Raw genomic sequence first — 14,934 nt, 5'->3', positions numbered from 1 at the left:
GCCAGAGCCCCTTTAATATCTGCCCCTCCCCCTCCAGAATGAGAATTAAACCAGCTCGGACGCTTCCTCCTGAATTGGGTTTGCAGAACCGGGAATTTTCCCGACTTTGCGCTCCTGGCTCAGGAGCAAAAATTCAGGCCTGTTTCTTAATAATGGGGTCTGAATTATGTCTTTGTTCCCTAGTCCAATTATCCCTTGCTTCATCTGAAGGCTGCACTTGGTCTTAACTCACCATTGCATACAAAATGACCAGTAGATTAGAAATAATCTTGCTCACGTGTGCACTTATTGTCTAACTTGCTGTTGCCATGATTTTTGACCATGCCTTTATGTCAACATTTAATGCCAAAATTGCATATGTAAATGCTTAGATGGAAATCCTGTTGTGTAACTCTAACCAATAGCAAGCTGCAACCGTGGCAATCTCGCAGGAATTTCCTAGTCGTCTTAACTGGGAAGTTTGCAACTGGATAAACATTGCAAGAATAGTTACATATTGAATTAATTGACATTGAGGAAAACCCTTATATAAAAAAAAATATATATATGGGAATAAAAAGCAAATTAAGTAAATTGAGGTGAAGTCAGACAAAGAGCATGTATCAGATTTTCTTTGCAGCAACAGCCATGGGGTTTGGTAATCATAAATGTTGTTATTGTTATGATTATTATGTCTTACACAACTGATGGACTAAGGTATTCAGCTGTGAATAATGTGGTCCTGGGAGGTGACACTGAGATGTCATTCACCAGGCACTGTTTACAACCTGCACCCCACCAGGCTTACCTTGCACAATAAAACAGCTCATTTAAATATTTTTGTCACATTCCCAGAGCTTAACTACAGGAATGCAGTGAATGGCAATCAGAGGCCTTATTATAGAGCACCAGCAGGTAGTGTGTAACTGCTGTCTTCTGATTTTTGAAGTTGCATTAGGAGGGATACAACAACACTTGAAAAGCTTGGCTCTTGGAAGAAAAGCAAGTGGAGGGGCAACAGTAAAGGAGACACCCTATTAAAAGAAAAGGCCACCCTGTAACATCTTTATTTAAGACTTCCCTGAAGTGTTGGAGCTCCTTTGCTATTGTATCATCACTCTTCCTAAACACAATAAAAAAGGTTTGGCAAATGTGTTTTCATAAAAATAACGGCATTGATATAGTGTGTGTGGGTGGTCTGATATTACAGTGCCCTGGGATATTTTTGAGAAGCTCCATTGTAGTGTTATATTTTATCTTGTTGTTTGTTGGTGCCCCAGTGGGTTGAGAGTTCTGATGCTGAGTTTGTAGCAACAAGCATCAAGTAGCACATTCCCAGTTATAGCCTTGCTGTTGTAGCAAGGTGCTGAGCAGAGTCCAAACCAGGGGAACTGGAAGACTGAGTTAGGCCAGGACATAGAACCATTGGGAAAGGGATAGGTTGTTCAGTTCCTCAGATCTGTTTCACTATTCAATTAGATCACGATGGACATTGCCGAGATTGTGAACAATTTTCAAGTGCGCTTTCCAAACAGATTGAAACCTCCAGCTCCGTTGTCCACCTGTCCTGCTGCTGGGTGCAGTAATTGTAGCTTTAAGGAATGTAGTGACTGTAGCTTTAAGATTCATTGTGTTGTATAGTATCATGTGACAGTATGAACAAATCAGCTCTAAGCACAGGGATCCTTAGAGTGAGAGTCCTTATTTTTCTTGTTGTGGAGCTTGATGGAAGATGTAACTGCTACTGCAGCCTGTAAATAAAGTTCGACGTTTCTAATGAGAAACCTGTCTAGATAATCAAGTCTATAACACTGGGAGAGTCCTACAGTTTCACAGACATGCTCTTGATAGGTATCCTGTGCGCTGGATTGAGAATCTGAATGGGGTCAGGAGAATGCCCTTACCCTCCGTATTCGGGCAGCTGTCTGGCAGTAGGACCCGCCACCTCTTGCAAAATCACTCGGAGGTACGGGACTGTGTTGGAAAGCTGGCATAGCGCTTGGTGATGCAAAATTTCAGCCATCACTGCCTGCGGTGCTGCCTCCTCAGTCAAAAGAATATTTACTTCTCTGTCTTTGATAGATTCCAGTAACTTTCCCACAATTGATGCTATGTTAATAGGGTTGTAATTACCCAGTTTTTCCATTCCTTCTTAAACAATGGAGTGAAATTTGCAATTTTCCAATCCAAAGCACAATTCTTAAATCTAGAGGTTTGGAAAACTATCACTAAAGCAATTACAAAGCTGTCAAATATTCCTTCTAATGCTGAGAATGGAAACCATCAGCTTTTGAAAATTTATCTATCCTAAGTTCTATTGTTTCTGATATTACTTATTTTTCACTTCTGTTAAATCTCTTAAGTTCCTCTCCTTAACCTATTTTAGGTCTCCTTGACCTCTGAAAAATGTGGCTAAGTGCTCATTTAACAAATCTGCCATTTCCTTATTATTCATTATAGTTCCACCCTCATCTGTTTTAACGGACCCGCATTCTCCATTACCAAAATACTTTTGCTTTTTGGCCTTGCAATATTTTTCAGTATTTTGCATATATTTACTTCTTTTGTGTCCCTTTGTTGCTTTTCATAGCTCTCCCATTCTGCTGGATTTCTGCTTTTCATTACATATGTGTAAGTCTTTTCTTTCGCCTTGATACTGTCCCTTACTTCATTGTTGGCCAGGTTACATCTTATGGGTATGCATTGTTTTGCATCTTACAACATATTTATTAGAACACTTTGCACTATTTGTGGGTTTACCCATTAACGTTTCAGCCCCATTTACTGTGGTCAATTTAGTTCTTATTTGCTTGCACTGTCTATAATCAATGCAAATATCACTGTGGGCTGAAATCAGTTTACCCTGTCAGCAAGGAATAACATATGTATTGGAAAACCCTTGGGAATGTGAATTTGATTAAGGAAAAAAATATATAGTCTGTTTTAATGTAGTGTGTATTAATCTCCTAATCTTTTAATAGTGCTAGTTTAACATTTTTGTTAGATATTGGTGTGAAAACTTTCTGGATTCATATATTTGTTCAGCAATCCAAGCAAGTGTGTCCATATCATGTGAAGGAAGAACAATGTCTTCAGTTTTCATGAGCTACTGGCATTTTCAGCTGTTTGTGTTTCTGCATATTTATGTGATTTACTCCTGTGCTAGCTGTTTGTGTTTCTGCATATTTATGTGATTTACTCCTGTGCTAGTAACTTTGTGGACATTGTAACTGTCTATAGCAACTGAAACAAGACTTGATCCAGTTTCTAAACTAGTCAATTTGAATAGAACATTAAATTGTTGCTTGCGATCATTTTCATTTTAAGATTATATTCTTAGTAAATCAAAAAGAATGTAAAAATGATCTAAATAGGAATTCATTGATCTTAGGCCATGTCACATGCCATTGAAATTTCTCAACTGCTTTGTTGAACCAGCTGCAAAATCCCCCACAACGCTCCAGTTAGAGTAGGCTGAACACCCCAAGTAATGCCGGACTAATCACATGTGTCTTGTTACCACTGATATATCCTGCTCAGCTTATCGGTAAAAACTTATGCATTAATTCATTTGCATCAATGCTTTGTAACTTCTTTGTTTGTAACTTCATAAATAATTTATTCAATGTTAGAATAAATAAATACTTGGTTTATTATGTAGTTAATTTAATTTGCCATGCACAGAACTTCTAACGGTTGTGTAAATGTTAGGGTTGGACTATTAATAGTAATTTTCCACATTTTTCTGCATTTTAATTGAGGTAATTAACCATGCATGAATAAGTGACAGTTAATAATTTTATCTTTCAGGTGCTAAATCCAAAGAAGAAAGCAAAAAAGAAAAAATACATTAATTCTGGAACAGTAAGTACTTGTGTATTTGATTGATACGTTAAAAATGATGCAGGTGTTTCTATATGAGCTATGGTCCATTTACAGTGGACAATTTAAGGCGCTGCTTTATTTACTCGTGGACATTTATTTTAAAGTTACATTACTTTTATTCTGATGTGAATAATATGGCCTTAATTACATGTTTTCATTTTTTAGTTCACTACTTTTGTCTCCTTTGCTGCAGGTACAGTATATTGATGCAGTTTGTGAGTTGATGCATATGTGTGCATTTGACAGTTTTAAGAATATGAAAATTCTTAATTTGTGCTGAGTTTTATTGAATTTAGTGCTTTCTTTTCTTACCTTTTGCTTGGGTCCTGCAATGCAGCATTCACAAATTCTTAACACCAAATTTGATTTGTTAAATGTCATGAATTTTGTAAGACAATTTTTGGTAGATTAAATCCTCTTAAGTTCAAAGTTTTGGATTGGTTTTGACTCTGGAATTTTATGAGCAAATTCCTTGTAAACTTCCCCATTAGAAAAACATCTTCGCGTTCACTTAAACATTAACTAAACAATATTATGCGTAACAATACCTAGGCTTGCTAATGTGTGTATTTAAAAAAAAATAGAAGAAATAAGATTTTGAAAGGAGGGAATTGGGCATGATTTTCAACAGTTTAAGACAATGATCAGAAAATCATGTGATGAATGCCCAAATTTCCAATATGCACTCTGTGGGTGAGGCATCCTGCTAGGAGCTCACAAACGGACAAATTACCCTGGTATGATCACACAAATCATTAGAAGGTAGGTGCGGAGTAAAATTCTCTTGATTGCTTCAAACAGTTTGCCCATGCCCTTATAATGTGCAACACATTAAATGTGCATGAAAGTTTGTGGGAAGGACAAAAAAGTAGAATATTATTTAAATGGAGAGGGATTGCAGTCTGCAGTCCAGAGTGATCTTGTGTCCTTGTAGATGAATCAGAAACAGTTAGTATGCAGGCACAGCAAGTGATTAGGAAGGCAAATGGAATGTTGCCCTTTATTGGATATTGGGAGGAGGGGGAGGGATGCATGGAGTATAAAATCAAGGAAATATTGCTACAACTGTGTAGGTCATGGGTGAGACTGTACCTACTGTACTATGTACAGTTTTGGTCTCCTTAGTTAAGGAAGGATATAATAGCTTTGGAAACGGTTCAGAGAAGGTTCACTCGGCTGATTCCTGAGATGAAGGGGTTGCCTTATGAGGAAAGATTGAGCATGTTGGGCTGATGCTCATTGGAGTTTAGAAGAATGAGAGGCGATCTTCTTGAAACATATGAGATTCTGAGGGGGCTGGACAGGGTAGATGCTGAGAGAATGTTTCCCTTGTGGGGGTATCTAGAACTAGGGGGCACATTTTAAAATAAGTGGTATTCCATTTAAAGTAGAAATGAGGAGAAATTTCTTCTCTGAAGGTCCTTGATCTTTGGAATTCTCTTCCTTAGAGAGCAGTGGAGTTTGGGTCATTGGATGTACTCAGGGCTGTGTTAAACAGATTTTTGATTGACAAGGGAGTCAAGAGTTATAGGGGTGGTGGAGGGAGGTGCATGCAAGACAGTGGAGTTAAGCCCACAATCAGATCAGCCATAATCTTATTGAATGGCAGAGTAGGCTCAAAGGGCCAAATGGCCTACTCCTAACTTATGTTCTTATATGATAAAGTTGGACAGAGAAAGACCAAATAGTTTCTCTAGCCTATACAATTACAGTTGTGTTGCCTTAAGCCTCACGAAAGAACCAGTTCCGACCCATCTGGAGCCATGTCATTTCTGAGGAGAGGCAAGAAAACATAAAAAACCTAGACCATTCAGGAAAGTCTGAAAATTTCCTCTTCGTCTCTTTCAGATGATTGAAATTAGTCTAGGAGACCATTTGACCATGAATTATTTTACAGGATACCCACCTCTTGTGTGACATAATCTCCGCCCCACAGAAATAGGTCTAGTTCACTCTATTCACCGCATTAGCTGGCAATCTGTTCCACAGAGCTGCTATTGTGGGAGAAGAAAAACTGCCTCACAGCCAACCTACTTTTGCATTGATATAACTTCACAGCCTGACTTCTGACTAAAGAAATGAATAAAAGTCCTTGCATCTCAACCAAATGCTACAAATTCTCCATGTGTGGCAGGATGAAAGTGATAAATATGGGGCAGAATTTTATGGCCCCTCCCACTGGCGGGATTTTCTGCCCCTGCTAAAGTCTTTTGAACAGCTCGCCGCATTTTACAGCTCTGCCCTGCCGCGATGGGGCCGTGAAATTCCGCTCATTGTATTCTATGAATACCTGAAATCAGAGGTTGAGGGCAGGGAAAAGTGACTTTCACCTTAAGCCAATTTTCTAATGTTCTAAGTAAATAATTTTAGAACTGATACATCAATGAGACCTGGGGCCAGGTTTTCAAAGTGGAGCTGGGAGCTTGTCACCTGGATGAATTCCAAGTCCCGACCCCCTGCCTGAACTGCAGCACGTATACAATGCCATTTTTACATGTATGTACCCTGGGTAGGCAGGAAGCAAGCTTGGCACCCAGTTAGAGGTGCTGAGCACCTGTAGGAGGTGGGAGTTGCCTGCCTGGTGCTTGCGGCAAAGGCAGGTGGCAGCCATGTTGATGGCTGCCACTATCTTGCCGAGGAAAGCAGGCAGCTCATGACAGGACCAAGAAGATAAAGACGGCACAAAGTGACTGTGGACACCAAAGTCGAGGTACAACGATCGACTCGGTGCTCGGTTGACCCTTCAAATTTCACAAGAAACAGATGGAAACAATTCCTTTTGTCCTGTCATAACCCCAGCAATAATATGCACCAGACTATTCGGCTTCATCCAGAAAAAAGGTTGAAAATCTCATTCTATTCCATACTGACCCTTAAGAAGCTTAAGGGCTGTTAATTGGTGGCAAGCAGGTTTCCTGTTTCCTGTTTCCTCCCCACTACAGGCCAATTGAAAACTGCAAACAGACCCTGCAGGTGGCAGGATCCGGTGTCATCATGTGGGAACACAGTTTTCAAATCGTGCCCACGTTTGTGCCCACATTCGTTCCCACCCATACCAGCAAATGAAAACCCAGCCCCTAGTCCCCCTTCAGTATTAATGGCCATGTTCACTATTTTTAATTCATCAGTCATGACATTTCCTTTAGTAAGTTTACTGTATCAAAACATTGTCAAGTTTTTGTGAGATTTAGAAAGTCCACTCCAGTAGCCAGATTTTTGCCACGGACAAAGGAATCAGGAGCCAGGTCTGTTTTTGTGTCAGAAACCCACTTCCATTAGGAAACTGATGGAAGTTCAGATTTTCCTGAGGGTGAGCCCTTGATTGATATAGGGATGGGTTTCCTATCCAATTAAAGCTGGTGTTGGGTGGGGAGGGGGGGGATGGAAGTGAGTTTCATGCACCGAAGGCAGTCACCACTGAGGCTGATGTTTGGGGGAAGGTTTTTGCCAAAGCCTTCCACTGCAGCCACAGGGAAGTGAGATATCACCGGAGAGTGGGAGGCTTGGTACCTATGAGAGAGATGAAGGAGACCGTCTTCCCTGAGGGTGGCAGGAGGGGTCCACATCATCATGTTGTCGGAGCATCTATTTGCTCAGCTTTATCTACCTCTGCCTCCAGTTCTTCATCCTCATGCCTCCTGCTCCTCCCCCTACGAGCTGTCCTCTTCCAGAGCCTTACCATCCTCAAGGTCCCCACACCTCTCCGGAGGGCCATGTTATGGAGAGCACAGCACACCACCACAATGACCGAGACCATTGCAGCAGGGTGTTGCAGGGCAGCACCTGACTGTTCAGGCACCAGACCCAGTGGCCTCTGAGCCTGCCACGCTTCATCAGTTCTGATTATCTGTCACTTGGGTGATGCATTGATGTGCACGACCACAACCCCCACCCCTGCCCCACTGTGAGATGCCCCTGAGGTCTGTATTAATAAGGACACAGGTACCTGTGACCATCTGGCTAGAGATTTGCTGTCTCTTTTGGCACAGGTTCTCAATCAGGTCCAGGTGGTTTTGCCTTTGCCCGTAGATTCTGTGCTCAAGGTGGTGCCTACTTCTTCATGCCCCTTATCCCTCCCCCCATACCTCCTAATGCCTGTCACTTTGCCCTTTCTGTACAGTCTGCTGCTCCTCATCGCCAGTGGTCTTGATTTCTGAGGAAGCAGCACTCATTTCCAGCTGCACCCTTCATTGGAACATAGGAGCAGGGGCAGTGATGGTGTAGTGGTATAGTCACTGGACTAGTAATCCAGAGACCCAGGGTAACTCAATAAAAATTCTGGAATTAAAAGTCTAATGATAACCAGCAAACCACTGCTGATTGTTGTAAAAACCCATTGGTTCACTAATGTCCTTTAGGGAAGGAAATCTGCCATCCTTACCTGGTTTGGCTACATGTGACTCCAGACCAACAGTAATGTTGTTGACTCTTAAATGCCATCTGAAATGGCCTAGCAAGATACTCAGTTGTATCAACTGCTAAAAAGTCTCAAAAAAGGAATGAAACTGGACAGACCTAGGCACCGGAAACGCCAACGGCAAACTCAACACTTTCGACCCTGCAAAGTCCTCCTTACTAACATCTGGGGGCTAATGCCAAAGTTGGGGCAGCTGTCTCACAGACTAGTCAAGCAACAGCCTGACATAGTCATCTTACAGGTAATGTCCCAGATGCCACCATCACCATCCCTGCTGGTGGAACATGACAGGCCCAGCAGTGGTATAGAGTCGGGAGGGCGTTGCCCTGGGAGTCCTCAACATTGACTCCGGACCCAATGAAGTCTCATGGCATCAGATCAAACATGGGCAAGGAAACCTCCTGCTGATTACCACATAGCCCCCTCCCTCAGCTGATGAAGCAGTGCTCCTCCATGTTGAATGCCATGTGGAGGAAACAGTGAGGGTGGAAAGGGCACAGAATGTACTTCATTTCATCACCGCTTCAATATCCATCATCAAAAGTGCCTCGGTAGCACCACTACTGACAGAGCTGGCTGAGTCATAAAGGATACAGCTGCTAGACTGGATCTATGGTGGTGAGGGAACCAACATGAGGGAAAAACATACTTGACCTCATCTTCACCAACCTGCCTGCCGCTGATGCATCTGTCCATGACAGTATCAGTGGGAGTGACCACCGCACAGTCCTTGTGGAGACAAAGTCCCACATTCACATTGAGGATACCCTCCATTGTGTTGTGTGGCATTACCATCGTGCTAAATGGGATAGATTTCAAACAGATCTAGCAACTGAAGACTGGGCATCCATGAGGCGCAGTGGACTATCAGCAGCAGCAGAATTGTATTGGAACACAATTTGTAACCTCATGGCCTGGCATATCCCCCACTCTAACATTACCATCAAGCCAGGAGATCAACCTGGTTCAATGAAGCATGCAGGAGGGCATGTCAGGAGCAGCACCAGGCATAGCTAAAAATGAGGTGTCAACCTGGTGAAGCTACAATACAGGACTACTTGCATGGCAAACAACATAAGCAGCAAGTGATAGACAGAGCTAAGCAATCCCACAACCAACGGATCAGATCTAAATTCTGCAGTCCTGCCACATGCAGTCATGAATGGTGGTGGATGATTAAACAATTCACTGAAGGAGGAGGCTCCACAAATATCCCCATCCTCAATGATGGGGGAGCCCATCACTTCAGTTCAAAAGATAAGGCTGAAGCATTTGCTGCAATCTTCAGCCAGAAGTGCCGAGTGGATGATCCATCTCTATCTCTTCTGGGGGTTCCCAGCATCACAGATGCTAGTCTGCAGCCAATTTGATTCACTCAACGTGATATCAAGAAACGGGTGAAGGCACTGGATACTGCAAAGACTATGGGCCCTGACAATATTCCAGCAATAGTACTGAGGACTTGTGCTCTAGAACTTGCCATGCCGCTCGCTCATGTGTTCCAATATAGCTACAACACTGGCATCTACACGGCCATGTGGAAAATTGCCCAGGTATGTACTATACACAAAAAACAGGACAAATCCAACCCGGCCAATTACCACCCCATCAGTCTACTCGATTATCAGTAAAGTAATTGAAGGAGTCATCAAAGGTGCTATCAAGCAGTACTTGCTCAGCACTAACCTGCTCCCTGATACTCAGTTTGGCTTCCACCAGGGCCACTCAGCTCCTGACCTCATGACATTCTTGGTTCAAACATGGACAAAAGAGCTGAATTCCCGAGATGAGGTGAGAGTGACTGCCCATGACATCAAGGCCATATTTGACCGAGTGTGGCATCAAGGAGGCCTAGCAAAACTGGAGCCAATAGGAATCGGGGGGAAAACTCTCCGCTGGTTGGAGTCATACCTAGCATAAGGAAAGATGGTTGAGGTTGTTGGAGGTCAGTAACCTCAGCTCCAGGATATCACTGCAGGAGTTCCTCAGGGTAGTGTCCTGGGCCCAATCATCTTCAGCTGCTTCGTCAATGACCTTCCTTCCATCATAAGGTCAGAAGTGGGGATGTTTGCTGACGATTGCACAATGTTCAGCACCATTCGTGACTCCTCAGTTAATGAAGCAGTCCATGGCCAAATGCATCAAGACCTGGACAATATCCAGGCTTTGGCTGACAAGTGGCAAGTAACATTCGCGCCACACAAGTGCCAGGCAATGACCATCTCCAACAAGAGAGAATCTAACCATCGCCCCTTGACATTCAATGGCATTACCATAACGAATCCCCCACAATCAACATCCTGGGAGTTACCATTGACCGGAAACTGAATTGGACTAACCATATGAATACTGTGACTACAAGAGCAGGTCAATGGCTAGGAATCTTGCGACGTGTAACTCAGCTCCTGATTCCCCAGAGCCTGTCCATTCATCTACAAGGCACAAGTCAGGAGTGTGATCGAATACTCCCCACTTGCCTGAATGAGTGCAGCTCCCACAACACTCAAGAACAAAGCAACCCACTTGATTAGCATCACATCCACAAACATTCACTCCTTCCACCACCGATGCACAGTAGCAGCAGTGCTTACCATCTACAAGATGTACTGCAGGAATTCACCAAGGCTCCTTAAACAGCACCTTCCAAACCCACGACCACTACCGTCTAGAAGGACATGGGCAGCAGGTAGATGGGAACACCATCACCTGGAAGTTCCCCTCCAAGTCACTCACTATCCTGATTTGGAAATATATCGCCATTCCTTTACTGTCGCTGGGTCAAAATCCTGGAACTCCCTTCCTAACAGCACTGTGGGTGTACCTGTACCACATGGACTGCAGCGGTTCAAGAAGGCAGCTCGCCACCATCTTCTCAAGGGAAACTAGGCATGGGCAATAGATGATGGTCCAGCCAGCGAAGCCCACATCCCATGAATGAATAAAAAAGGAATAGGCCATTCAGCCCCCTCGAGCCTGCTCTATCATTGAACTAGATCCTGATTGATCATCTACCTCAATGTCATTTTCCCCCGCTATCCCCATGTCCCTTGATGTCCTTAGCATCTAGAAATCTATCAATCTCTGTCATGAACATGCTCAATGATTGAGTTTTCACAGCCTTTGGTGGTAGAGAATTCCAATGATTCACTACCCTCTGAGTACAGAGAATTGAAGCATCTGTGCTCTGAATTCTGTACTCAAATCCTCTTACAATGAAGGTCAACATACCATTCACTTTCCTAATTGCTTGCTGCACCTGCATGTTAACTTTCATTGACTAATGAACGAGGACACGCAAGTCTCTTTGGATGTCAACGCTTCCTAATATCTCACTATGTAGGAAATATTCTCCACCTCCATTCCTCCTACCAAAGTGGATTATATCCAACCTGTCATTTTCTTGTCTGCTCACTCAACCTGTCCTAGTCCCTTTGAAGCCTCTTTGCATCATCCTCAGGACACATATTCCCACCTAGTTTTGTGTCATCTGCAAACTTGGAAATATTACATTTGTAATATACATTGTAATATTATTGTACATATTACAATCTTTAACTTCCTTTGTTAGCCGCGCTTGACTCACTTTTCCTGTTGGGTTTTTGCACCTTAAAAGGAACACGTATTTGTTGTTTCTGGTGCTCAGGTGGATTCCAGGCAGCCTTACCCATTGCCCCAATGCCCACATGATGTCGGGGTGGGGGGGATGACAACCTCTTGAACACGCAACGTTCTTAATGTTGACTCCTTCTCCTGACCTGGAATGGGTTGTTGCAACTTTAACTTCAAAACCCTTTAACCTATGAGAAGCACGAACACTCACCTTTTAAAAACTTTCCTGGCTTCTGATTTGCTCCCGATGTAGTCCTTGCCCACTTTCAGCTGCCTGAGCTAGACAGTTCCAAAACGCCGGCCAGCCCTCAGGAAAGTTCAAAAACTATGTAGAGAGAGACTTCTAACAAGCCCTTAATCATGTTAGTTGGCCTGTTTAGGAGTGCAGGCTAGTTCAGAGACCCGCGTTCACCCCTGCCGTCTGGAAAATTGGGAATGTCAGAAATGGAGATGTGACATCTGGCTGCTCAATGTCGCCACCATTTCTTTAGGCTACTTGAGTCCATTCTGGCCCGATTTGGGCCATGAAAATCTGGCCCCAGGTCTCGGTGAGCTCTTTCATGGAACAACTATTAGTTCAAGGAAAGAACTGCGGATAGAAATATAGATAGCAAGCGCTTTAAGTATTTTTATCTAAATTTTGGAAAAAAGATCTGTGTTGGTGACTGAATGTACACCATAGGGTAGGGATGTTGTGGGATGTAGGATGCAATGTATGTGGCAACATTATTATTTGATCATTTGTTTTAAACTGCTAGCAAATCCCATTTGAAGTAAATTTAAGGAAGTATTGCCACAATTAAAATCTCAAACGTCATTAAAGTTTGGCTAAAGAAATAATGGAGGCATAACTTTAGTCTTGTGTTATAGTATGAAGCAAACGGTAGCAAATTGACAGCCCATCGCAGCCAATTTCCAGCCTTGGTTCAGTGGTACTACTCTAACTCTGAGTCTGGAAGGTGTGGATTCATGTCCTGCTTCAGAGACTCAAGCACATAATCAAGGCTGACACTGAGGGAGTGCTGCAGTATCAGAGGTGCTGTCTTGTGGATGAGATAATGAACCATGGGACCATGCTGCGCACAAATTGGCTGCTGCAATTCCTACATTACTATATGCTTTGGAAGTACTTCATTGGCTGTGCACCATTTGGAAGGACATCCTGAAAGACACAATACAAATGCAAACTCTTTCCCATTGACTTCAATGGGATCAGGTATGTTGTAAGGCGGGCTGCTGGTACGCCATGACTCATTTTGAGCTACTGTCCAATTAGTTCAATATAACATACCATAGCAGTAAGCTAAGAATTTTCTCTCATAAGATCTCGAGTTTAGTAGGCAACCCAATGTACTAACTGATATCAAAGTAAGAAAAAAAAAACTCATGCAACTACTGTAACTAGAATAGAAAGATGAAAGAAACATGGTTTTTAAAATAGCACAGCGACCTTTCTAGATCACCACTTTGTATGGTAATATATATATCCCCACATTAATTAAAAATTATATAATTTTCCCTTTTAAAATGTTACTCTTGCTTCGTTATGCTTACCATGAGTGTGTTGCAGAGGGCTTAGCGTTTGTTTGCGAACTGCATTGCAATACTTTCTCGTGAGACAAAACAGTTGCTTCTGTTATTTTTTTCCTAGGTTACGTTGCTTTCCTTTGCAGTTGAAACTGAGTGCACTTTCCTTGATTACATCAGAGGAGGGTGAGTATTTAAGTTGTTCCATATAAATCTTGCACATAGCACACAATACCTTAAGTGTAAATCTGTATATCACCATTTAATGATTGGCTTGAATCAGATAACCATTGTGATTTACTCCAATACAGGTATCTCATTACTGCTGCTACTAAATCAAGAATGTAAAGCCAAACTTTCAAAAAACAAACCAATCAAATCATTCTTTACAAAAATGTGGTTTTGGTGACCATGTTACTTTCTTACATCCTCTACATACCCCAAATTTGGCAATGAAAACATTACTAAACCTAGCCTTAAATTTACCCATTGCCTATGTTAGCAATTTAAAGCATATTGTCATTCTGTCAGCTGGTGTCAGAGCATGGATTACTAATGCCTTACATTTAGAATCTTTATCAGTTTAATAATTTTATGCTGTTTGCACTTATTTGAAGTTACATAGTCTGGAATGTTTGAAGTAAATGATCTGGATAAAAATACCAGAAAATATTTTCATTTTACACAATTTAGTGGCATCTTTGTTAATGGAAATATTGATATGTTTTCAGGTTCAATACCTAGTCAGTAAATATTGAAGCATTGGTCAATATGGCTTTCTTTGGCTTTCCTGACACAATGATATGACGTTGCAATCAATGCCTTGCAAGGAGATAGTTTCAAGAAGCTATTCACTAGGGTCAGACTATTCAGCTCCTGACCTCATTACAGTCTTGGTTCAAACACGGACAAAAGAGCTGAACACCAGAGGTGAGGTGAGAATGACTGCCCTTGACTTCAAGGCAGCATTTGACTGATGATCAAAGGAGGATGGTTGTGGTTGTGCAGGTCAATCAGGACATCACTTCAGGAGTTCCTCAGGGTAGTGTCCTAGGCACAAACATCTTCAGCTGCTTCATCAATGACCTTCCTTTCATCATAAGGTCAGAAATGGGGATGTTCACTGATGATTGCACAATGTTCAGCACCATTCACGACTTCTCAGATACTGAAGCAGCCCATGTCCAAATGCAGCAAGACCTGAACAGAATCCAGGTTTGGGCTGACAAGTGGCAAGCAACATTCATGCCTCACAAGTACCAGGAAATGACCATGTGCAACAGGAGGGAATTTAACCATCACCCCATGATGTTCAGTGGCATTACCATCACTGAATCCCCTATCACCATCTTGGGAGTTACCATTGACCAGAAACTGAACTGGACTGGCCATATAAATACTGTGGCCACAAGAGCAGGTCAAAGGCTAGGAATCCTGTGGTGAGTAACTCGCCTCCTAACTCCCCAAAGCCTGTCTACCATCTACAAGGCACAAGTCAGGAGTGTGATGGAAGATTC

General features: G+C 42.5%; 1 protein-coding gene across 5 annotated transcripts in view; it reads left to right on the top strand.

Annotated features, from left to right (window-relative positions):
• Window positions 1-14,934, top strand: part of LOC121285733 (copine-8) — a 755,949-nt gene that overhangs the window by 279,043 nt on the left and 461,972 nt on the right. For all 5 annotated transcript variants that reach the window (XR_005944761.1, XM_041202466.1, XM_041202465.1 and 2 more), the window contains 2 exons: window positions 3,790-3,843; window positions 13,542-13,603. Coding sequence is in view for 3 of the 5 variants with exons in the window: in XM_041202466.1 (XP_041058400.1) it covers window positions 3,790-3,843; window positions 13,542-13,603 (116 nt within the window). In the remaining 2 variants the exon portion in view is untranslated. The remainder of the gene's footprint in view (window positions 1-3,789; window positions 3,844-13,541; window positions 13,604-14,934) is intronic.

Source organism: Carcharodon carcharias, chromosome 13 (genome assembly GCF_017639515.1).
Source record: "Carcharodon carcharias isolate sCarCar2 chromosome 13, sCarCar2.pri, whole genome shotgun sequence".
NCBI lineage: Eukaryota > Metazoa > Chordata > Chondrichthyes > Lamniformes > Lamnidae > Carcharodon > Carcharodon carcharias.
The sequence above is the reverse complement of the archived record's forward strand: the minus strand, read 5'-3'. Positions and strand labels throughout refer to the sequence as shown.